This window comes from Elephantulus edwardii, unplaced genomic scaffold (assembly GCF_000299155.1).
Source record: "Elephantulus edwardii isolate Elephantulus edwardi_28Jun2011 unplaced genomic scaffold, EleEdw1.0 scaffold00216, whole genome shotgun sequence".
NCBI lineage: Eukaryota > Metazoa > Chordata > Mammalia > Macroscelidea > Macroscelididae > Elephantulus > Elephantulus edwardii.
In genome coordinates, this window is record NW_006399966.1 from 3,320,775 (window position 1) to 3,345,273 (window position 24,499).

Genomic DNA, 24,499 nt, shown 5'->3' on the forward strand with positions numbered 1-24,499 from the left:
TCTCGGGCCCTGGTCCCGCCCCCTCCCCGCCCGTTCGCTCCTCAAGTTCCACCTCCGCTCCCGCCTCAGCGATCCCGCCTTGCACCCCCTACGACTCCACTCAGACCACGCCCCCTCCTCGACCCCGCCCCCATTTTTCCGCCCCTCCCTCTCGCCCCTCAAGTTCCACCTCCACTCCCTCCCCAGCGACCCCGCCTTGCACCCCCTTCGACCCCCAAACCACGCCCTCTTCTCGGCCCCGCCCCTTTCCCGCCCCCCTCCCGCGCTCTCCTCTCATCCCACCTCTGCTCCCTCCTCCCGACGCCTCCTCCCGGCTCCCTTCGGCGCTGCTAAGTTTCTTCGCTCGCGACCGCTGGCAGAGCCGGGGCCGGGCCGGAGCGGTGTCCCCGCTGCACTGTCCCCGCGCGCAGACCCCGGGCCCGGCCCCGGCCCCTTCACCATGCTGTGCAGCCGCTGGAGGAGCTGCCGCCGGCCGCCCGAGGAGTCCCCGGTGCCTGCTCGGCTCGCGGCGCCCGTCGCGCTGCCGCCCCAGCCCTCGACTTCGGACGGCAGCACCAGGAGGCCAGGGCTGAGGGCCCTGAAGAAGATGGGTCAGTGACAGCGCAGTGGCCGGGGTGGAAGAAGCGGGGTTCTCGGAGTCCTTCATGGGCTCCGAGGGCTGCGCTGGGCTGGGGAGGGGCGTGACTGTAGGGGCGTCTCCGCTGGAGGTCACGCTGGGGACCGGGAGGGGGTCACCACCTGAGGTGGATGGGCCCCTGCAAGGCACCCTGGACCTTGTTTCCCAGCGGGAGGCGTCCTCTGGGCGCGCTGGGGGAGAGCTGAGGTGAGGGACATATGGGGATCATTGATAGAGTAGTGGGAGAGGTAGATTTGGGGGACCCTTCACCTGCCTCTCCACCACCCTGTGCCGTCTGGGCTCTGCGAGCGCCAGGGAGAGCATCAGGGTTCCTGGTGGCCCCTAAAAGGGCATGAGAATTGTTTTAAATGAGGGTGTTTGTGGCTGACCTCTGTGCAGAGGCTGGGTCCACAAGTCAGCCCCCTACCAGGCTCCCACCTGGCCGCAGCAGGCACATTGCACCTGAAGGACTGGTCTAACGAGTGAGCACCTCCTAGAATCAGAAAGCCTGTATGGTCTCTCCATTTCTGATGAGGACTATCGCCAGGGGCAAAGAAAGTCCCCAGGACAGACCAAATTAAGCAGGTCCTAAGAACAGATCATATGCTGGGTGGGTCAGCCTCTTCACCTTCCTAAGAGCTGAGTGATCTGATCTCCATGTCACAGATAAGAAGGCTGGCCCAGAAAAGTCAAGGAGCTCGTCTGTTCATGCACAGCCCACAAAGGGACTAAAACCTGGGCCAAGACTGCACAACTGAGGGGTTGGGGGAGGGTGTGTGTATGAGAGTGTTATAAACTCTAAAGTCCTGTGGATCCGCAGTGGTGTGTTAGAACTGCTGTTGGTAGAAGAATTAGTGACACGGTGGGGTGCAGTGAGGCTGAGGGAACAGAAGGGCTGAGCTGTTTGGGAGACTGCTTGAGTCTTGGACCTCAGAACTTGGGGCTCTCAGCTGCCAGACTTCCTTTCCTTTGCCCCCACCCTCTCTTCACTCTTTCGTATCCTTTCACTCATTTGACCTACTTCTGTGGGTGTTCTGGATGCCGTGCTGGGCACTGTACTTATTGAGACGGAAGGAAGTATTCCTGCCCTGCCTTCCATTCAGTCATGCATACGTTCAGCAGCCGCTAACCAGCAGTTTTTACTCGCCAGCTGTTCCATGGCTCAGAACCCTCAGAGAGGTTCTAGCCTGCCTCACAGGGTTGCCGGATCAGAATCGACCCAATGACAGTGGAGTTAGTATTTTGGTAGAGCTCACCCTAGAGATTCAACAGTGGGCACGACAGAGTCCAGGCCCTTCTAGAGGACAGGAGCCAGCAAGAAGTCAGGCAATGAAATAGAGCATGAAAGCAGGGGGTGAGTGAGCTGCTGGGAGACCTAGCATGGCCGAGGAGCCAGCAGGGGCCCAGGCTGCACCTAAGAACCTGGCGGGAGGCAAAAGGGGCTAATTCCCCTGGTGGGGCCCAGCCCCTCTTGTAGCACCATGAACTTTATCTGACAGGAGCCTCATTGAGGCAGACAGTGAACTTTGAGGAGTACCAGGGACAGAGTGGTGAAACAGGGAGACCCCACCCAACAGGCTGAGAAGTAATTGAGGCAAAGGCCACTAGGATGGATGCAATCAAGATGGATTCAGAAGAACCTTGGTGGTAGACTTGACTGGACTCAAATGGGGGAATAAGAAATGTGTCTGTCTCTACCTTAGGTGTGTGGGGAGTTGGCAGTGTCATTTTCTGGGCTAAGAACCAGTGGTGGTTTGAGAAGAAGAGAGGGAGGGCTATGGTGGGTCTGAGGTGCTGGGACATCCAGGGCTGGCGTTGGAGGTCAAGTCAGGGCTGGAGAAGCAGCCCTGGGTGTCACCCTAAAGGAGGTGGGTGCTGGAGGTGGTTAGGCTGAGGGCTGCCCAGGACACCTGGCATTCTACAGGTGTTTGCTGAGTCTCAGCAGTGTGCCAGTGAGCTGGCAGATTCTGAGATGAATACATGGGCCTTGTCCTCAGGGTGTGCATAGTTTAGTGGGAGGAGACTCTAGTAAACAGATAATTCCAGCAGAACTGGGGCTGGACACCCAGTTGATTAAGGCTACAGGGGCACCCAATCAAGGTGACACTGTTAGGAATTATGTGGGTGTCAGAACGTCATTTGTACCACCTTCCTTCTCCATCACTGCCACTTCCTGCTGAGTGACTTCCTGGAGAGGACAGTGGAGTCATGGGAAATACCCCTGCCCAGGCCACCCTGAGTCCAAGGCACATGATGATGAAACCCCGGTGTCCTGGGGCCCCAGCAACCTGTGCTGTCAGGTCTGCCTCCCAGGTATCTGCTGCTACTTTTGAGCTGCCACCCAATCTGAGATGGCCGTCACTGCCTCACCCTGGCTTCGCCATCACCACACCCCTTAGGCTAACATAGAACAGATTGGTTTCAGACTGGGTCATGGGACTAAAGACAAGGAGTGGCTCAGAGGTCAAGGGGTTCAGGAGGACTCAGGGAATGGGGCCTTTTGGGCTATACTGGCTAGGACCAAAACCAGGGAGGAGTGGAGAGTCACTCCTAGAGACCAAGGGCCTGTCCCTCTCTGGTTCCCTTACCTTCCCAGAGCCTCTTGAATAGCTGTGTAGTAACAAAATGAACTAATGCTAAGATGTACCAGTTTCCATTCTACTTCATCCTCAGACACCTCTGTGGGGAAGGTATTGGGGGAAGTGCTTGTGCTTCCTCACCTCAAAGTCTGGAGACTCAGGTGGAGGAGTGAAGTCACAAGCTCAAGGTCAATGGCAGTTCTCAATGATAGCTCTTTACTACCAGAATTAATGAACACTAACCCCTGAAGACTATAGCCTTCAGTATGGATTGTATCTCAACATCAAGAAAACAAAAATCCTCACCACTGGGTCACTAGGCAACATACAATTAACACTCTTGATAATAGCAGTCAAGAACTATAAAGATGGTCACCCTGGGAAAATCTACTTTGAAAGATCTTGCCAAAGACTAAGGTGTACTTGATCTGAGCCATAGTTTTTTCAGTTGCATCCTAAGCATCTGAAAGTAGAATAAGGATGACAGGAGGAAAACTGATGCCTTTGAATTGCGGTGTTGCAGGGGAGTGACTACTCCATTGGCTGCCAAACAAGTCTATCTTGGAGGACATGCAACTAGGGTGCCCTTAAGAGGCCGAGATGCTGACGCTTGGTCTCACATGCTTTGGGCATGTTGTCAGGAAGCACTTGTCTGGTTTTTTTTGTTTATGGTTTGTTTTTTTGGGGGGGTTGGTTTGTACTAGTCCTTTTGTAAAAGATATCATACTTGGAAAGGTGGAGGGGCAGAGAAAGAGAAGAAACCTCTCAACCAGATGGATTGACACAGTGCCTATAGCAGTGGCCTGGAGCATATCAGAGGTGGTGAGCATAGTTTAGGACAGAATTCAGATCTGTTGTCCGTGGAGTCACTGTGAGTCGTAGTCGACTCCGTGGCGCTTGTCATCAACATCAACAACTAAGTAGCAGTGTTGGACCTTATCTACCTTCAGGAGGAGGGATGAAAAACAAGATTCAAAGTGATTCCTCTAAGGTGGAGGTCAGACTTACCTCCACTACCCCCTACTTTTCTGCTGCGCTAGAGAATTCATTGCAGTGGTCACACCGAACTCTGACTGTGCTAATGGCTACATGCTTTATTAGGGAAGTTAGAAGCTCAACTCAGGATCAGGATAAGCTCAGTAGTAACAGGATACAACTCAGGAGACAGGTTACAGTTGGTCAACTAGAACACTTCCAGTCGAGACAGTTCCCAGCTCCTTCCCGACTGTGCCTGTCTGTATACAGGTGTTCTACTTTGCCCTATTTTTGCCATGGGGCCTTTTTTTGCATTGCCAGCCAGCAGACCCTTCTCTAGGCCCCTTCTTGCACCTACAAACATAACAACAGCTCTTTGGCTCCTCAGACAAATGCCCAGAGGTGCTCCATTCTGCCTGCAAGCCTCCTGCCCAGAGGCTCTTGCTCTGTGAATAGGCCAGCCCACTGCAGCTGCCTTGCTGGCCTCCTGTAAGCTTCTGGTTCCTCTCCTGTAAGCTTCTGCTGCTGTTTTGGGGCCACTAGGCTCTGCCTTGGTTGCCGCCATTTCTCACTCTGTCCACTTGTACAGCTCTGTCTCTAAGAGATTCTCAGCATAGCAGCTCTGGTTCTTTTCTATTTTTTTTTTAGCATACAAAAACACATTTCATTAAAAAACACATTTCATGTCTATTTCAATCAAACATTCATATAAAACATTAAACAAAATGATACCTGGTTGAAGACATTACCAAAAACAGTATTATCATTGTTTCATGTATTCCTTCAGTGTCCAAATGAGGAAAAATGTATCTGAATTAAGTGATAAGAGTAACAATCTGTACTTTACTTATGTTTACTTATGTGTGTAGGGGCAAAAGCCATGTAGGTTAGACATAAAGTTAATGAACCTACTAATTTTCAACTAAGTGGCTTAGTGGCAAGGAGTTGTGCTGCCAACCAACAGGCACTTGGTTCAAATCCACCAGTCAGTCCTCCGGAGAAATGTGGACAGTCTGTCTCTTCCCATTTAATTAACTGCCTCTAACCCACTGGAGGATCAGCTATATGAATCAGTTCCAACTTGATAGTGCACAGCAGTTTCCTACTAATGAATCCTATTGATGTGTTGACTTCTCCAAGAACTCCCAAGACTTTTGAGATTGCATCTCAGCAATTACAGTATAGTAAGATACCTAAACTTGGACCAGAGGCAGTCATCAGAACATAGCAAAGAAACACTACATGGTTCAATATCAGAAAAGTAGTGTGCCAGGGATGTATCCTGTCTCCGTATCTTTTCAATGTGTATACAGAACAGATCATTCGAGAGGCTAGACTTTATGAGGAGGAATATGACATCAAGATTAGAGGAAGACTCATTAACAACCTGAATCATGCAGATGATACAATCTTACTTGCTGAAACTGAGGAGGGCCTGAAGCATTTGCTGTAGAAGGTGAGGCATTATAGTTTCCAATGGACTGAAGCTCAATATCAAGAAGACAGAGATTCTCACCACTGCGCCAATTGGCAGCATCATGACAGATGGAGAAGAGATTGAGATTGTTAATAATTTCACCTTGCTTGGTTCCACAATCAACACTCTTGGCATCAGCAGTCAGGAAATCAAAAGACTAATTGCATTAGGAAAATCAGTTGTCAGGGATCTCTCCAGAGTGCTGAAGAGCAAGGATGTCAGTCTAGAGACTAAGGCGTGCCTAATCTAGGGCATGGTCTTCGCAGTTACTTGCTGTGTATCAGAGAGCTGGACAATGACCAGGATGACAGAAGAATATCTCTTTGAGTTGTGCTGGTGAAGAGAATTGAACATACAATGGACTGCCAAGAGAACTAACAGGACTGTTCTGGAGATGGTAAAATCAAGCTTGCTCATTTGGAGACAAGAATTTTGAGACTCTGCCTCACGTACCTTGGGCATGTAGCCAGAAAGGACCAGTCTTTGGATAAGGACATTCTTGGAAAGGTTGAGGGATAGTGCAGGAGAGGAAGACCCCGAATGAGACGGATTGACACAATAACTGGGGTAATGACGATAGATATGTTACAGTGAGATTGGCTCAGGATAGAACAGGGTTCAGAGCTATTGTACATAGGGTCACTATGAGTCATAGTCAACTCAATGTCACATAACAAAAACAACAACTCTCATAACTCATTCTCCCTCACTTCTCTCAGCTATTTCACTGGTATAAGAAGAAAACAAAATTCTAGTTCCCCACACCCAGGCTGTTCGACTGCCAGCATTAGTAGTTGCAGGGTAACCAGACTTTCAAGCATCCTCAACTGTTATCTAAATGAGTTAACAGTAAAAATGGCATTGTGTGAGGCTTTTAGGAGTTTTGTCTTCTCCCAGAATGATGATGATGATGATAATGATAATAATAAAAAAACAATTTGGTTAAGAAAGAATCTCATTTTTACGGAGGAAAATCAGTTTATACCTTCAGAACAAAGTGGGACATCCACAGTACCTGTCTCCCAGCTTCAATCTGACCTAAAAAATAAAAGCACTGGTTAAAAAATGATTACATCTACCATTGGCTCCAGGCTCTTCCTGGTGGTAGTGAAGTCCTCTTCAGCCTTTGTGAAATTGGCCCTAATTGTAAGTCTACTCCTCATCCATTTCAAGTAGACTTTACTATAACCAGGAGCTAACCAATCCCCTTGGTAGGACACATCCACTTAATTTGTGTAGTTGTTGTTGTTGTTATGTGCCGTCGAGTCGCTTGCGACTCATAGCGACCCTATGTACAACAGCCCTAAACTCTGCTCTGTCCTGTGCCAATCGCACTGTCTCTGACCCACCCATCCCTATTATCCCAGTCACTGAATCAATCCACCTCATAGAGGGCCTTCCCCTCCTGCGCTGTCCCTCCACCCTCCCAAGCATGATGTCACTCTCCAAGGACCGGTCTCTCCTCACAACATGTCCAAAGTGTGTTAGACGGAGTCTCAGAATCCTTGCCTCCAAGGAGCCACCCGGTTTAACCCTTTCCAGGATGAATCTGTTTGTTTTCCTAGCAGTCCATGATATTCTCAATACTCTTCTCCAGCACCACAGCTCAAAGGCATCAATTATCCTTCTATCCTCCTTGGTCATTGTCCAACTCTCTGATGCATAACAAGTGATTGCGAAGACCATGGCCTGTATCAAACGCACCTTAGTCTCCAGGGAGACACCATTGCTCTTCAGTACTTTGGAGAGGTCCCTAACAGCAGACTTTCCCATGGCAATGCGCCTTTTAATTTCCTGGCTACTGGTACCAAGAGTGTTGACTGTGGAGCCAAGCAAACTAAAGCTGTGTACAATCTCAATCTCTTCACCATCCGTCCTGATGCTGCCAATTGGTCCAGTGGTGAGAATCTTTGTCTTCTTGACATTGAGCCTCAATCCATATTGGAGGCTGTAGTCCTTGACACTCTGCAGCAGGTGCTTCAGGTCCTCTTCAGTTTCAGCAAGCAGGGTTGTGTCATCTGCATAATGCAGATTGTTGATAAATCGTGTGCCAATCTTGACCCCATATTTCTCCTCATAGAGCCCAGACTCCCAGATAATCTGTTCTGCATATAGGTTGAAAAGGTTGTGGGTAGGAATTTTTGTTTTCTTTATTTTAAAGTGTATAGTATTGAATATACCATGGACTGCCAGGAGAACAAACCAGTTCACCCTAGAGAGCGTGAAACCAGGCTGCTCCTTGGATGCAAGGATTCTGAAGCTTTGTCTGACATAATTTGGGTATATTGCAAGGAGGGACCATCCTTGGAGAGGGATATCATGCTTGCGAGGGTGGAGGGACAGTGCAAGAGAGGAAGACCCTTGATGAGTTGGATGATTAACTGGGGAAATAAGGATAGGTGTGCCAGAGCCAATAAGGTTGGCACAGGATAGAACAGGTTTCAGGGCTATTGTACATAGAGTCACTATGAGTTGCAAGAGACTCAACAGCACATAACAACAATCCATGCTGAAGGCTGTAGTCTGATCTTCATCAGTAATGCTTTTTTGAGTCTTTGCTTTCGGTAAGCAAAGATGTGTCATCTGCATATCTGTGACTGTTAATGGCATGTACTTCACATATTTCTTCAGATGCATGTCCAGCATCTTGGATTATATGTTCAGCATACAGATTGAATAATTATGGTGTAAAGATACCACTCTGACAAATCTCCCATCTAACTATAAACTACACAATAGCCCCTTGTTTTGGTCATTCAGCTGTCTCTTGGCCAAGGTACAGGTTCCACATGGGCACAATCAAGGGTTCTGGAATTCTCATTCTTTGTAATGTTATCTATGTTCTGATTCAAGTCAAATGTCTTGATTAACTCCTGGAAAGTGCATAAAACAGATCAATTATGCAGCAGCCTGAAGCCCAGTCAATTATTTTTGGCAGAATTACAAGCTCAAGTCCAGGAAGTCCAGTAAGAGCGATCTCTTGCATCACAACACCACTCACAACGCCACATCAAGTGTGGCTCACACATCATTTCATATCATGCTCACAGCTGTGTGAGCCTTGCCTCAGGTCCTTCTTCATCATTGATTCATTTAGGATCAGCATTGATCCCATTAACCTCATTTTAGAAATGAGGAAACTGAGGCTCAGAGAGGTTCAATAACTTGCCTACTGCTCAAAGCTGGAAGTAGCTGAGAGAACTTTAACCCAGGCCTTTTGGCCCTGAGTCTGTTCTTGTATAATTGTGTATGAATGAGCCATTTTTGTCTCTTACTCTCCTCTCCCATAATGGCCTTGCCAGACTCAAGGGATACCCTTGTTCAGCTACCAGCTAAAATACAGGGTGACTAGTTAAATTTGAATTTGAGATAAACAAAAAGTCATTTTTTAGGATAAGGTGTTCCACATTATCCATTGTTTGTCTGAAGTTCAGATTGTGCGGGCGTGCTGTTTTGTCTGGCTGCCCTCACTCCCCCAATCCTGGTCAGTGCCTGGCCCCGCGCTCCGCCCCTGCCCCTAATCCGACTGTGGGCAGAGTACTGGGAGGACAGAATACTGCTCTCTTCTGTCTCCTGCCTGGTACACCACCAAGTCCCACTGGCCAAAACGCCTCTCCTGATGGCCTGCCCAGGGCGTCTCCTGCAGGGTGAGTGGGGTTGCTGTGGGTGCTGTTAGCAAGGAGGGGATTCGGGCCAGCACCTACCCTTTGAGGAACTTGGTGGCCCTCCTGGTTAAGTAAGACCGTGGTGGACAGAACTAAGGGGGCTGGGGCTAGCTCTGTCATGCCTGTACCCTCCCTCAAGTCTCCTTCAGCTCTGGGGACACTCCACTGTTGCCTCCAGCCAGGCTGTATGCCAGTTAGGGCCCTGCATGGGGGCAGCTGCCACTTTCACCTCTGTTTCCTGTCCTGGCACAGAGGAAGCACTCCCTGCCTTTCCTGACTTTGTTGAATCTCTAAGGAATGTTATGGACTCTGGCACTGAGTCCCACAGGGCTCCAGTCCTGGTTGTTGAGGTGGCCAGTGAGAGCAGGGAGGGGTACTTCTTGGTGGCTGAGGTGCCAGGCTGCCAGCTGGCTGAAGGTTCAGGGTGGGAAGATGTTTGGGGCCCCTCATGGTGGAGTGTCCTTTTCCCTAGCCTCTGGGACCCCCATACAGGCGCCCTGCGGTCTTTCTCCCTTCCCCCGCAGGGTTGGCACAAGGCTGTCACTGCTCACTGCGTGTCTCACATTCCTGCCGGAGCACATGTGTCCTTCCTGACTCACACATATGCTGCCCGTTTTCCAGACTCACCTTCTGCCTGGCCCACCAAGCTCACACACACACACACACACACACACACACACACACACACACCCTCCACAAACCCGCGCTCCTGGCCCCCTACCCGTTACCCCTTGGTGTGTACAGCTCCCTTGCCCAGCCCCTGCTTCTGTTCCAGCTCCTGTTACACACTTTGCCCTCACTGAGCTTCAGTGACCACACTTGTAAAAGGGTGAGAAGAGGGGCCCTAGAACTGGAATTACCTTTCCCCAGACCCCTCCACCTCTAACATGAGGAAGTTGCTGTTCTAACCCAGACCACCCAGGCAGAACTTTCTGGTCCCAGACTATAACCCCCACATGGCCCAGGCAGTTGGGGATCTAGGGACCTGCCCATCTCTCGCCACCTGAGGACCCTTCTGGTGGCTGAGATAAGCCAGCCGCTCAGGAAAGGGGTCTGAGTCCTAACTGACAGCACTGGTAAGCAGGGGGTGCCACAGTCCTGGCCTGGAGAGGGACGAGGCCAGAGGGCACAGACTGAGGAGGACAGATGGACTGGACACTAGTCTTTCTTGTCTTCTGCACTTCCCCAGAGCTCTGCTTCTGTTTCCTTTATTATTATCACTTACCAAGCATCAGTAGGGTACCAGGTCCTAAGCTGAGAGCTCTGTGTATTGAATGTAGCTCATTCCAGCTGCATACCAACCCTCTGGAGTTAGACCCCTTAATTCTGATGCATCCCCGCTCCACCACCTACCTACCAGGTGTCTGTGGACAGTTGGAGGCCCTGTGCCTCTTCCTTCTCATCTGTCCAATGGGACAATAAGAGCACCCTCTCAGGCTGCGGTGGGGCTACTCAGGATTGTCACTGCTCTGTCCGTGCTCATTATCATTTTTACCCCCAACCCCTCAACCAGTCCAGGGTGGCCATGGGCACTGGCTCAGCCCAGGACGAGGGTCAAGGCCGAGGTGCTTGACAGTAACAAAATGAAGCTGGAGGATGCGAGCAGCATGTGCACCTGCTCAGAGCAGGGAGGAATGAGGTCAGGGAGCATGTGTGGGTTTGGATGGGCAGGACCTAGAAATGTTCACGAGAGGTTGGCAGGAGTCAGGCATCACTGCTCTCCCCGCTCAGCTCTGTGGCTCTCCCCTTTCTGTCTGACACCCCAGTCTCTGCACTCGCCCAGAGTCTAGAAGAGGCTTCCACTTTTGCTCCTTCTTGGGATGTGTGGTTTGGGTGGGGACAGAGTGTGATCCAGGGGTCAGTGCTAGCTGGGCAGGCAGCCTGGAATGCCACCCTGTGCCAAACAGGCCTCTGGGGACTTCAGGGTGGGGCCAGCCAGGAGCAGAGGCCGCCATGTAGGAACCTGCCGTACTGGGGGACTCTATCAGAGCTCAGGCATCCTGCCTGGAGGGCCTGTTTATGGAAGACTCTGGACAAAACAGGCTCTTGGTGATTCACCTCCATTTCCGGCCTTAGTCATTCTCCGCCACCGCCACCCCCACCAGAAGCTTGGCACCGGAGGCCCGTGGGCTGACTGGGTCAGAGGAGATGGCCCCAGCTACAGAACTCAGGCCGGTTGTCAAGGCAACAAGAGGTTCCCTTCCCAGGCTGAGCAGGTGGAGAAGTGGCAGGTCCGGGTATGGCGGTCTGCTTATGCAGACCCCGTTATTTCTCAGGGTGTGAGAATTCATTGTTGCACACATGGGAGGGTGGAGCCTGAGTGTCAGCTGAGTCTCTTGTCCTAAGTGTGCCCAGGCCAGAAAAGTGGGCTCCACCTCCCCTTCCTGGATAGAGAGCATTGAGTGGGCACTGACCTTCCACAGACCAGACCCCGAGAGACCCCTTGGAACCAATAGGACCACTGACATGCCCAGGGGAGTCGTCTCCCAAAGATAACAGGTCCTTCTTGTCCTGAGACTGTTTATCAACTACTGTTGCCTTCCAAGTCACAGGGCACATTCTTAAAAATGCCAGCTGGGTGGGGTTCTCCTGGGTGCAGCCATGATGTCTGCGGCTTCTCCCAGGGGCCGCGAGCCCAGGCCTCTGACTTGAACTCCAGGGCAGGTGAGGGCAGGCTGGGAGGAGAGAGAAAGTTTGTCCCTCCAGCTCCCCCTGCAATAAACATCTACTGGACGCCTAGCTGCAGGTTTATTAAAGTCCCTTGACGTGACAATCTGAGTGGTTGATTTTTTGTTTGCTTTATTTTGTGTTTTCTAAAACCTGCTCTTGGTGGTCAGGAAAGGAGAACTTGTTTCTGTTTAAGGACAAATCAAACAAGGCTTCATGGAGGCGGTGGTATTGAAGCTGGATCTGGGCATGAGGAAAGGAGGGGGTGCCAGAAGAGAGCATGCCAGGAGAAGGTCATGATCTTGAGTCCCCAGGCCAGCGTCCATAAGCTTGGTAATCGGCAGCTCTCAGAGGAGCTGGTCCACTATGGGGTTTCGGTTGGCCCACTTGGTGGTGTGGGGGAGGTTCCCCCATTCTGAACTGTGGCCAACACAAAAATTTGGGGATTTCACACAGAGATCCAGATTCCAGTTGCCTGGAAACATTGCCTGCTGCCTCCAAAGGGTGTGGAAGCTTCAGTTTGCCCGATTCCAGCCTCTGCTGAACCAGGAACCTGAGCCCTGGGAGGATTTAGAACAGGGTGTGGTACAGCCAGGGCTGGGAAGCATGTTGGAGGGGATGGAGGAAGAGGAGGATAGGTGTGGGTCACACAGCAGAAACCTCTGAATCATGACAGCTTCAGATTTTGTGGTCTCGATTTTACCACCAGAGAGCATGAGGCCTCAAGCTCTCATGGATTATTAGTCCACCAAGGTCACACAACTGGCCAGTGACACATTTGGGCTTGACTCGCTGAGGTTTGCATTTCAGTTTTGCTCTTTTCTGACCTCCAGTCCAGCAGTGGTGAGAGAAGGGAGGGAGGAAAACAGGGCCAGGGGGAGAGCAGTTTGGTTTAGTGGTTGAGGGCAAAGCTGCAAGAGCCTGATCTCCAGGGTCTAAAGCCTGTATCCGCCACTTCCATAGGCGGCCAGATGGCATAGTGGATTAGGTAAGAGATTTAGGTTATACTGAAAGGCCAGAAGTTCAAATCTACCAGCGGCCCTGGGAGAGAACTATAGGACAATTTTCTCTTGTTAAGATTTACAGTCTTGGAGGAATTGGGATGATCTCGACAGCAGTGAGCTTTTTTGTTTTTTCCCATTATTTCCTAGCCATGGGATTCTGGTCAGTTAAGCTTCTCTGTGCCTCAAATTTCCCTGTGTGTTAGTACATAAGAAGGACCTGGTACCTGTGGCTTTGCATGCATTTGCTCTTATTATAGGGAAAGGGGACACTGGCTGGATCATGCCTGTGGGCTAGGGGCATGGTGTGAATGTGACAATGGCTGGGCAAGGAGAGAGACCAGATGTCACAGGAGACCATCCAGGGCTTCACCTAGGTCACCAAAGGCTGACTGGTCAAAGGAGCCTGGTCCTTGAGATCCTAATCTGTGACCTTGGAGCCAGAGCAACCTCTTAAACTCCTTTTCCTTTGGGAAAGGAGACATGAAGAGCTTGGGTTGCAGCAAGAGAGATTTAGGTTAGATAATGAGAGGGCCTTCCTGACCGCCAGTGTTTCACATCAAGGGAGAAGCCTGTTGGTGGCAGACTTGCAGGCTGGAGTCTGGAATGGAGGAACACACCTTTATTAGGTGTTGAGTTCCAGGTTCTGTGGCAGGCTCTCCTCCAGGAACCTCCAGAGGTGGCTGTTAGGCAGAAGGGAGGGAGGGCCCATTACTGGCACCCCTGGTTACGGAGTCTGGGTGGGTGGGACACACTGAAGGGGCATAAGGGCCAGACACCATACTCGGAGCTCGGTATAATAGGCAGAGGCCTGTGAGGGGCAGGGCAATGCCTGAAGGGCTGAGGCGTGGATTTGGAGGGGCAGTGGGGAGAGACCACAGCTCTCAGCTGAGGAAGGCGCCTCCAGATCGGGTTGGGGACATGAGGGCAGGCCTGGATCCACTACCCTCAAACCTGCAGGCCTGACAGAGGACGAGGATGTACGTGCCATGCTGCAGGGCTCCAGGCTGCGCAAGATCCGCTCGCGGACGTGGCATAAGGAACGGATGTACCGGCTGCAGGAGGACGGGCTGAGCGTGTGGTTCCAGAGACGCATCCCGCACGCTCCATCAAAGCACATCTGTGAGTCGTAGGCCAGGTGGGACCGGGTAGGGACAGTGCCTGAGTGAGGACAGTGCCCACCAGACCCTGATCAGCCTGTGTGTTCCCCTTCCTCCCTAGTCTTCCTGCAGCACATCGAGGCTGTCCGTGAGGGCCACCAGTCCGAAGGCCTGCGGCGCTACGGTGGCGCCTTTGCGCCCTCTCACTGCCTCACCATCGCCTTCAAGGGCCGCCGCAAGAACCTGGACCTGGCTGCGCCCACAGCCGAGGAGGCACAGCGCTGGGTGCGTGGCCTGGCCAAACTGCGTGCGCGCCTCGATGCCATGAGCCAGCATGAGCGCCTCGACCAATATCCTGCCCATCTGCTAGGGGCTGAGGGGACAGGGAGAGAGAGGCTGGGGTCGAGGAAGTCTTGGTCACAGACAGTCTAAGAGAGGGGTGCGGACCACAACCTAGGAGAGAGGACCCACAGCTCAGCAGTTATGAGCTCCAGGCTCAGGGAGTCTGCCTGAGACACAGCCCTTGTCCTCCCTCAGACTTGAGGCTGGAGGCTCGGCCTCTTCTTCAAGGAGTACAGAGGCTCTGAAGGTGGAGACCAGGCCTCCTGTCTTCTGGGCGTCCCAATCCCATTGGAGACACTGCTGCCGTCCTCAGGGCAGTCACAGACTGAGGGAGAAATACAGCCTTCAACTGGACAGCCAGTGGGGCCTCAGGCTGAGGGAGTGACTTGCCCACTGGTGACCCGTCAGCTGAGGAACAGTGCCCACCCATCCTGTTGCGTGCATTTCCTGAGCCTCTACACTTGGATCCACTTCTACCTGCACCGGGCTGACTCCAATCAGGACAGTAAGATGAGCTTCAAGGAGATCAAGAGCCTGCTCAGAATGGTCAATGTGGACATGAATGACATGTACGCCTATCGTCTCTTCAAGGTGGGCTGCTGGCCTTGATCCCTGGCCCCCCAACCCATTACCACCCTACCCTCTGCCCTCCCGCAGCCACCAGCGTCGTCAGTGCCACCACCTACCTTAGTTTCTGTGGAGGGAATGGCCTCTCCCTGCAGTAAGGCAACTTCCAGACCTAGTTCCCGTTTTGCTCTCCTTTGAGGTCACTGGGCCAGGACCGGTATGGGAGTGCCAACTAGGCCAAATTCAGGGGCGAGAAGACCTCAGTCCCTCCCCACTCTCTCCAAAGTCAGCCTATGTCTGCTGTGCTCTCTGTCCGTGGACATTTAAAAAAACAAAAATCATCCTTGTTGTACATTTTCCTCCCTCTCCCTCCCTTCCCCCTCTCTCAGTCCACTTTGCAATGCACCCCTTGTTCCATATTGTCATACATATAATGCCTAATCATATATTCCTTCTAGACAGTCCTTCCCCTTATCTGTTCCAATGCAGTGTTCATTATTTATCTACTCTTTTCCTATTCTCCCCCCAACCTTCCTCGTGTCAGTCCTATTTTATAACAGTGGTGTTGTGCAGCATTTGGCCTTTTTTTAAAATTTTATTTTATTTTATTATTTCTTGTGTGTGTGTGTGTGTGTGTACCGTCAAATCGGATCTGACTGGTACAGGAGGAGATTGTCCCTCCTTTCCCGGCACAGCATCTGGTGGATTTGAACTGTGCGCCTCTGAGATTGCAGTGCAGCTTCTTGCCACGAGGCCACCAGAGCTCCCCTAGCATTTGGCCTTTTGTGACTGAGATATTCCACACAGCATAATGTCCTCCAGGCTCACCCATGTTGTGTAATGTTTTACTAGTACATTGTTTTTCAATGCTGCATAATAGCCATTGTGTGAAAGTATCATAGTTTTTCTATCCGTTTGGGTTGCTTCCATCTCTTTGCTGTTGTGAACAACGCAGCACTAAACATAGGTGTGGGCTGTGGGCACTTGCACGTGCAGGATCACCTGTGTCTTGCATGTATGTGAGCACGGGCACACACGGGGATGGGCCCTTCACATAGCCTAGTAGGGGACACAGGGAAGGCACCTGTGCTGGTGGATGTGGGCCTGCTGTGACACTCATGCTACCTGTACACTTGCGCCAACAGCTCCGTGTGGGCTGCTCCAGGAATGCTCACTTCCACATCACCCACTGACTGAAGGTGAGCATGTGAGGATAGTGGTGTATCTGCAGTGGAGGGGGCACAAGGGACTGAGCTGGCCTTGGGCCACCGTTTTCCCGTCCGCATCTTGATTCTTGGGGTGGGTCATGGTACGGCAGAGGGGCAGGCACTGAACCTTACAGGTTTGCTGTCTGCAGCTGTGCAAGCTTGAAGGAGCCTCTGAGGCTCTCTGTTGTTAAAAGCCTTTGAATCCTGGTGACCCCATGAACAGCAGATCGGAACCTGGCACTATCTAATGCCGTCCCCATCTCTGATATGCTCGAGTCTTTGTCACAGTCACTGTGGCAATTCATGTGGTTGAAGGTCTTCCTTTCTCTGAGCTCCTACCTTTCCCAGCATGATATCTCTTTCGATGACTGGGCCCTTCTGACGACACACCCAAGGTAGACGAGATACTTCTCCATCCCTGCCTCTAAGGAACACCCTGGTTGCACTTTCTCCAAGACAGACTTGTTCTTCAACAGTCCATGAAACAAGCTCTCAGTTTCTCCATCTGTGGCATGGGGACACCTGTCCCTCCAGCTGTTGGTGACGATGAATGTGTCATCGTTTGTCAGGGTGTCCCCCTCCCTTGAACTTCCTGCGCTTGTGTTCCCCCCCCCCAGGAGTGTGACCACTCCAACAACGAGCGGCTTGAGGGGGCTGAGATCGAGGAGTTTCTGCGGCGGCTGCTGAAGCGCCCCGAGCTGGAGAAGATCTTCCATCGGTACTCGGGCGAGGACCGCGTGCTGAGCGCCCCTGAGCTGCTGGAGTTCCTGGAGGACCAGGGCGAGGCCCAGGCCACGCTGAGCCATGCCCAGCACCTCATCCAGACCTATGAACTCAACGAGACAGGTGAGGGTCTAAGAAGCAGGCTGGGCTTCTGCTAGCTCAGCTTCCCAGCTAAGCAGGCCATCTTGGGGAGCTCACTTGTTTCCCCGCTCAGATACTCAGCCATTCTTAGTATCTGTACAGTGGTATAACAGTGTACTTCCCCCAGAGGCTTCGGGTGGGGGCGGGGAGAGACTGGCACAACTTACACAGAATCCTGGTAGCTCAGTGCAACAATGAATGAATGAAAACCCAAAATCTCTGTAAATGTTCATTAAAACTAATAAAATTTAATAATTAAAAAAAGAATCCTGGTAGCTGATGGGTGCACATTGTGACACATTATATGCCCCCCATGGGGATGCCGCTTGATGCTCTCTCCTGCCCCTCCCTGTAGCCAAGCAGCATGAGCTGATGACGCTGGATGGCTTCATGATGTATCTGCTGTCGCCTGAGGGGGCTGCCCTGGACCCAGCCCACGTGTCTGTGTTCCAGGACATGGGCCAGCCTCTCGCCCACTACTTCATCTCCTCCTCCCACAACACCTACCTGACCGACTCTCAGATTGGGGGGCCCAGCAGCACTGAGGCCTACGTTAGGTATTTGGGACCTGGGGGAATCCCAGTCTGAGGGGAACGCAAGGCTTGATTCCCATCATGGGCTCCCTGGGACCTGCCCAGCTTGGTCTGCCAGCTCTGCCTGTGGCATCCACATGCCATTGTGCCTGTCCACCTCCAGGGCCTTTGCCCAGGGATGCCGCTGTGTGGAGCTGGACTGTTGGGAGGGCCCAGGTGGCGAGCCTGTCATCTACCACGGCCACACATTCACCTCCAAGATCCTCTTCCGAGATGTGATCCAAGCCGTGCGTGACCATGCTTTCACGGTGAGTCCCGGGGCGTGCACTCGGTCCCCATGAGAACCACCCCAGCCACATACCAGTGACCCTCAGTCCTTGCAAAGGAAGCTCCGTCCAAGCTCCATCACTCACCAAGGGCTGCTGGGACGGTTGGTCACTGCAGTGCAATATAGCCAGCCGTGCGCTCCCGGGTCCACCCAGAAGGAAGCCTTGGGGCAGGAATGAACAAACTGCAAAGAAGTTCAGCAATGGTGTCTCCACAAACATTGCAACTTCTGTCAAGCTCTATCAATCTTAAGGGACAGTCAGTCCGGACTCATGCCCCTCCCCCTTACAGCTGACCCCCAGAGGGTTCCCAAAGCTGTCAGTCTCATGAGAGGAGATTTCTACCTTAGAGATGTTGGTGGATTTGAACCACCAGACAGACCTTTGGTTTAGCAGCACAACTCCCTACCAATTGCGCCACTGGAGGTCGATAAATAATAGGCTGAGGAAATGTTTACAATATTATCTGCATGGTCAATGTCAATATAGCTAGAACTTTATAAAGAAACCATTCTTCCCCCCACCGACCAAACTGTGCAGCTCTGCAACTGCATCCTGGCCCATCCTCACCCTTCTGCCCCCAACCCTCACCTCCTTGTACCCCCAATATGCTTTTCCCAATAAAAAAAATATTAAAAAAAAGAAACCATTCTTGAAGCCACCTCAGCCACCCAGATGTCCATCCCTTCCCTGGATTCCCAGATCAGACCTTTCTGAATGTGTATCCCAGGTCCCTCTAATTCTCAATCCTCCCAGGATGGGACATCCCAGAACCCTGACTTTGCTCATCTGTCTGGAAGGGAGTAAGGGATGTATGAATAGCTCTGAACTGTTGTCCCTCTCTCATACAGCTGTCCCCATACCCTGTTATCCTGTCCATTGAGAATCACTGTGGCCTGGAGCAGCAGGCTGCCATGGCCCACCACCTTCGCTCCATCCTGGGGGACATGCTGGTGACACAGATGCTGGATTCCCAGAACCCTGAGGCGCTGCCGTCTCCAGAGGTGACACTCCCAAACCCCAGTCTGGATTGGGGAAGGGTCTACCTAGGGTCCATCTCCCCAAATCCCACTCATGCCACCTCCCTGGCTTAGGACCTGCTGCTTGTCTCTGCCCTAAGTTTCTAGCCCTCTTCCCATCCCCTCCATTCCCCTGACATCTGCTGCCCCACGGCCCTGGCACTCCTGCGCTCTCTCCAGCTTTGGTCTTGAACCATTCATTCACTCTCTTACTTGCCATTTGACGCTCCCATGACTTGGCCCCATTCTGCCTGCTTGTGTTCCCCAGCCACAGAGTCTCTGCAAGCCAAGCCTTTTCCTCCTTCAAGGTCTTAGTTGACAATGTCTTCTGTCTGGAATCCTCTTCCCAGCCTTACTCTTGGCAAATGCCAGCTGCTTGGGCTTCTAGCTCACCTTAAACCACTTCTGGAGTCTTATAAACACCCTCAGTTGTCTGGCCAGAGGTGGTCCTTCCTGCTTCTCTCTCAAAAGCCCAGGTCACTTTATCTGTCCCCTCATAGCCTTTTCTGACTTCATGTGAAAACGTTCTTCCTCCCTGGGATTATTCTCAATCCCAAATATGCATGGAATGCTGAGTGACTTCTGCCTATTCTGAGCCAGTCTCACTGACTGACACACCTGCTCCCATCGCCCCATCTCATCCAGGGTCTTCCCCTCCTGCATTGCCCCTCCACCCTTCCAAGCATGATGTCTTTCTCCAAGGACTTGTCCCTCCTGGCCACAAGCCCATAATATTTTCATACTAGGAACTAAAATAATCGTACACACAGCAGGCTTCAGAGCTGTTGTACACAGGGTTGCTATGAGTGGTAGGTGACCTGACAGCACATAACAACAATAAGAAGGACGAAAATAACGTTGTCTTTAGCTGCTCTGAGTCAGCCCTACATTAAGAGCAGGGGGGCTGGATCCTTGTGGTCCTCAGGACATTGCTCATTGGCTGATCTTTTGGGAAGTGGATCACCAAGGCTTCTTCCTGGTTTGTCTTAGTCTGGAAGTGTTGCTGAAACCTGTTCAGCAACATAGTTCACGTATGGCTCCCAAAAATTCAAGCTATACACAGATTATAGTATTTAAAGTAGGGACTCTCCCCCAAAAAAAGTAGGGACTCTCCTCCACTCATGTTCCCCTACTCACTGTGCATAAGAAGTAATCTTCAGCGAGCTCTGGTGGCCTGGTGGCAAGAAGCTGTGCTGTAATCCTAAAGGAACATGGTTCGAATCCACCAGATGCTCTGCTGGAGAAGGAGGGGCAATCTCCTCCTGTACCGTCAGATCCAACTTGATGGTACACAACAAAAAAAAGGAAGGAAAAAAAAATTTTAAAAAGAGATGTACTCTTCAGCAATTCTGTTATGCCCTTATGGAATTTTCCCACACCTGTAAACCTTTGTTCATCTTCTCCTTTAAATGTTGCACTAAAAAGATCACATACATACATGCTATATGCTTTTTCATTGGAAAATATTGTCTGAAAAGGGTGCTTTCTCTTTTAATGCTGAGCTGCCTATATCTTTTTTTTTTAATTAAGTGAAAATATATAAGGCAAAATGATTTTTCATTCAACCATTAAACAGATTTTTTAAATCTTTTTATTATTAAATTTTTTTTATTTTAATGAACATTTACAGAGATTTTGGGTTTTCATTCCTTCATTGCTGCACCATTCTCTCTACCCTCCTCCCCAGTTTGTTCTTCTTCCCCCGCCCCCCCCGAATGTCTGTTTTAATTGTCCAAATGCCACAGTGCTTGTCAAAGCCAGTTCTGATTAATCTCCTTTGTCAGTGTGTCCTTTGCCATTCCCTATCACTCCTCCCTGAGAGAGACTTCACCCTGATTCATATATACAGGGATTTTGGGTTTTCATTCCTTCATTGCTGCACCATTCTCTCTACCCTCCTCCCCAGTTTGTTCTTCTTCCCCCGCCCCCCCCGAATGTCTGTTTTAATTGTCCAAATGCCACAGTGCTTGTCAAAGCCAGTTCTGATTAATCTCCTTTGTCAGTGTGTCCTTTGCCATTCCCTATCACTCCTCCCTGAGAGAGACTTCACCCTGATTCATAAGGAAAAGGGGATGGCGTATTCTCTTAGCTACTTCCTGCTGAAAAGGGACGCTGTGGGTTTCAGGGTGAAGGTCTTCTCTCACTACTCTAAAGGGCCCCTTTGGCAGTAGGAAACACATAGACTATTATGGAGATTGATTTTGGAATTTAGATGCACTGTTATTAATTGTGCTTAGCCATACATGTTCATATCCTTGAAGATGTATCATGGAGGTGTCAGATTTTGTTTTTAACAGTCAAAATGCCCAGATTGTAACTGCCTTCTTCCCACGTGCCTCCTGTGATTCTCCTTTCCATTAGTCCCTCTATCCTACTCTTTTTTACCTTCTAAACTTTATCCATTCGCAAATGATGCTTTCTGATTGTGTGGCTGGTCATTCTAAGGAGGTAGTACCTCCCGTGCATTCCTGTTCACTGTATGAACCAGTCTCACATCTGGCTGAAAATTGTACTACAGGTGAATTTTATTCCAGGCTCGAAGGGTGACGAAAGGCCATAGTCTCGCCAAGTTCACTCTTTTGTCGGACCAGTAAGCCTGGCCACTTTCATGCTTTTTAAATTTTGTTTCACATTTTCCACTCACCCTCTCCAGAACTTTCTTCTATCCATTTTGAAGTGGTCAGTAGTTGTAGCTGGGCACAGTCCTATTTCAAGTTTATAAAGATTGAGATTCGAGTCGCCCATTAGTCCTTTGGACTGGTTGTTTTTGTGCATCTTTACTTCCCTCTTTGTCCCATATAAACCAGCCCTTGCAGGTGCTCTGGCTTTTCAGTGGCTGCCGGACACTCCGATGTGTGGAAGAACTGGACCTTGCTGGCCAGCAGACTTCCTGTTTTGTCCTGTTGGAAACAAGCCTCACTTTTGTGTCTCATCCCGGCTTCACCATGGCCAGCTCCTCACACAGGGTCGGGTGGATGACTGACTGACACACTCGGGGTACAGACCCTGATTCTCTTCCCGTCCTGACCCTCACAGCAACTGAAGGGCCGAGTCCTGGTGAAGGGGAAGAAGCTGCCGGCTGCTCGGAGCGAGGACAGCCGGGTATTATCAGACAGGGAGGATGACGATGAGGATGAGGGAGAGGAAGAAGAGGAGACAGAGGCTGCAGAGCAGAGGCGGAGGGTTAGTGTGTGCCCATCGGACTGCCCCCCTACCCTTACTGTGGGTGACAAGGACGAGCACGTGGGGGAGGAGAGGGAGGAGGACTTGGGGACTGGGGCCGGAACCCCGGCTGAGGCTGCTCTCACAGGCCAAGCAGATCTCCCCGGAGCTGTCGGCCCTGGCCGTGTACTGCTGTGCCACCCGCCTGCGGACCCTGCGCCCGACCCCTGGGCAGGCCCAGCCCTGCCAGGTCAGCTCCCTCAGTGAGCGCAAGGCTAAGAAGTTCATCCGAGAGGCCGGTAGGAGGCGCTGGCGAGGCACTTGGGCACTGGAGCCTGGGCGGTGGGTGGGAGCGGGTGTGCTGAGCTGGTCTGCAAAGGAGCTTGAGAAGGCCTTAGTAGGGGGCAGTCAGGCAGACCCCCGAGAGGGGCTCAGAGTGATTGATGCCCACCCTGTTAAGAAGGAAGGGTGAAGAGGCCTGCTGCGTGGCACACAGCCTCGTGGTGAGGCCAGAAATAGCCAGATTCTATGGCAGGAGGGACTGGGAGGGACCCTGCCCTGGAGGATGCTAGGAAAAGGAGAAGGGGCAGGGCTTCAGCAGGGAGTAAGGAGGAACAAGCTGTCTGGAGGTCTGGTTCTGGGAAGTTACTGCATGGCCAGGTGTGGGGAAAATTCGTGCTGGATGGCAGGAAAGGCAGCCTTGGGCCAGGTGACTAAGCCTGCATCAGGAACGGGGGTGTCTGGGGGACCCAGGGCAGGGATGCAGTGCTTCCTTGTGCAGCCTGAGATGGTCCTCTCTGGTTCTCCTTGAGGCCTCTTCCCCAGGACAGAGAGAGAGGCCAGGTGTCAGAGCTAGGAAGGGGGGTGACAAGGCCTGGGATACTCCTTGGGTTGTCACAGTGCCCCCTTTCTCCCAGGGAACCGTTTTGTCAGGCACAATGCTCGTCAGCTGACCCGCATCTACCCGCTGGGACTGCGGATGACTTCAGCCAACTACAGCCCTCAGGAGATGTGGAACTCCGGCTGCCAGCTGGGTGAGTGGGATAGAGGCTGGCACTGCCCTCTGAGGTGACCCCAGGGAGCTGTGGGAGGCCCCTGCAATGATAGGGACACATAACTTTTTAGAAGGCGGAAAAACATGTTCTGTAACTAATTATGAAAAGTTTCAGGGTGTGTGTGTGTATGTGTGTGTGACTACCCCACCTGTCTGTCCCCAACAGTGTTGTGTGTGTGACCATCCCCTCTGTCTGTCCCCAACAGTGTTGTGTGTGTGACCATCCCCTCTGTCTGTCCCCAAGAGTGTTGAGGGCTGCCATTTTAGGAAGGTAGGAGTCGAAAGCCTGCTACTTCCCAGGCCATGCTGCTTATGGCAGTACTGGAGAGAGGCCGCAGAGCTGTTGGGTGCAAAGTGTAACAGAAAAGACCTTAACCACCATAAACTGCTTCTTCAAGTTCCAGTCAGGCCAGGAGCAAGCCTTGTAGCAACAAACAAGACCAAAGAAGAGTACTTAGGTCGAAGACACAACACTTGATCTGAAACAAGAAGTTTGTGGCCACCAGCAGCTTTGAAAGAGCACTTGCCATCACTCTGTTTTCTTCAGTGCTGTGCTGAGACACTGCCCCGGGCAGCAGCAGCAGCTGTATTCCTTAGTAGCTTGATAGGTCATTTTTTTCTCCCTCTTTTTTTAATATTAGCAACTTTAGTCCTTTGAAACATGCGCTGTAAAATAAGAATCATCAAATACTACTGAAAACGCAATATATGATGATTGCTGCAAGATGAGTTTGGTCCAAACCTTCTCCACAACAGTGGACACAACGAGTACCCCAAGGGTGCTCCAGCAGCTCTGTGTCAGACTGGAGCTACAGAAACACTGTTAAGCCCTTACGGATTCATTCAGTGTTCAGAATGTCAAGCTAGACTCTTCTTCCATGGTTCACAGTATGGTGGTGACTTACAGGACTTAAAAGTAGGAGATGATGTCGAATTTGAAGTATCATCTGACTGGTGGACTGGGGGAACCTGTTACTGTAAAACTAGAGAAGATAAAAGCAGAAATCCTCCCTGCAGAACAAATGAATGGACAAGAAGTGCTTTATCAGACTTACACCCTTGTAGACGTTGAAGGGAACTTTCAACTGGAAACTGGAGATAAACTTTGTGACTGATAACAATAAATATACTGGGGGGGCAAGTATGCATAGTATTAAGCTGTTGAAAAAGAAACAAGCTTGCTGTCAGGGAGCACTTTTTACCCTGAAGAAAGTGTTTGGCTTTATTAAAAGAGGTGTTGTAAAAGAGGTCTTCTTGAGCTCTGGTGGCCTAGTGGCAAGAAGCTGCACTGCAATCCCAAAGGTGCGCAGTTTGAATCCACCAGTTGCTCTGCTGGAGGAGGGG

The 24,499-nt window shown here is 51.3% G+C and overlaps 1 protein-coding gene across 1 annotated transcript in view; it reads left to right on the plus strand.

The window, feature by feature from the left end:
- The first annotated feature begins 334 nt into the window (after positions 1-334).
- PLCD3 (phospholipase C, delta 3) overlaps positions 335-24,499 on the plus strand; it is a 25,825-nt gene continuing 1,660 nt past the window's right edge. The window contains exons 1-11 of the mRNA XM_006897826.1: positions 335-590; positions 13,941-14,102; positions 14,202-14,430; positions 14,884-15,013; positions 16,815-17,043; positions 17,417-17,618; positions 17,758-17,902; positions 18,772-18,924; positions 21,976-22,122; positions 22,250-22,400; positions 23,019-23,135. Coding sequence (XP_006897888.1) covers positions 440-590; positions 13,941-14,102; positions 14,202-14,430; positions 14,884-15,013; positions 16,815-17,043; positions 17,417-17,618; positions 17,758-17,902; positions 18,772-18,924; positions 21,976-22,122; positions 22,250-22,400; positions 23,019-23,135 — 1,816 coding nt within the window. The 5' untranslated portion in view covers positions 335-439. The remainder of the gene's footprint in view (positions 591-13,940; positions 14,103-14,201; positions 14,431-14,883; positions 15,014-16,814; positions 17,044-17,416; positions 17,619-17,757; positions 17,903-18,771; positions 18,925-21,975; positions 22,123-22,249; positions 22,401-23,018; positions 23,136-24,499) is intronic.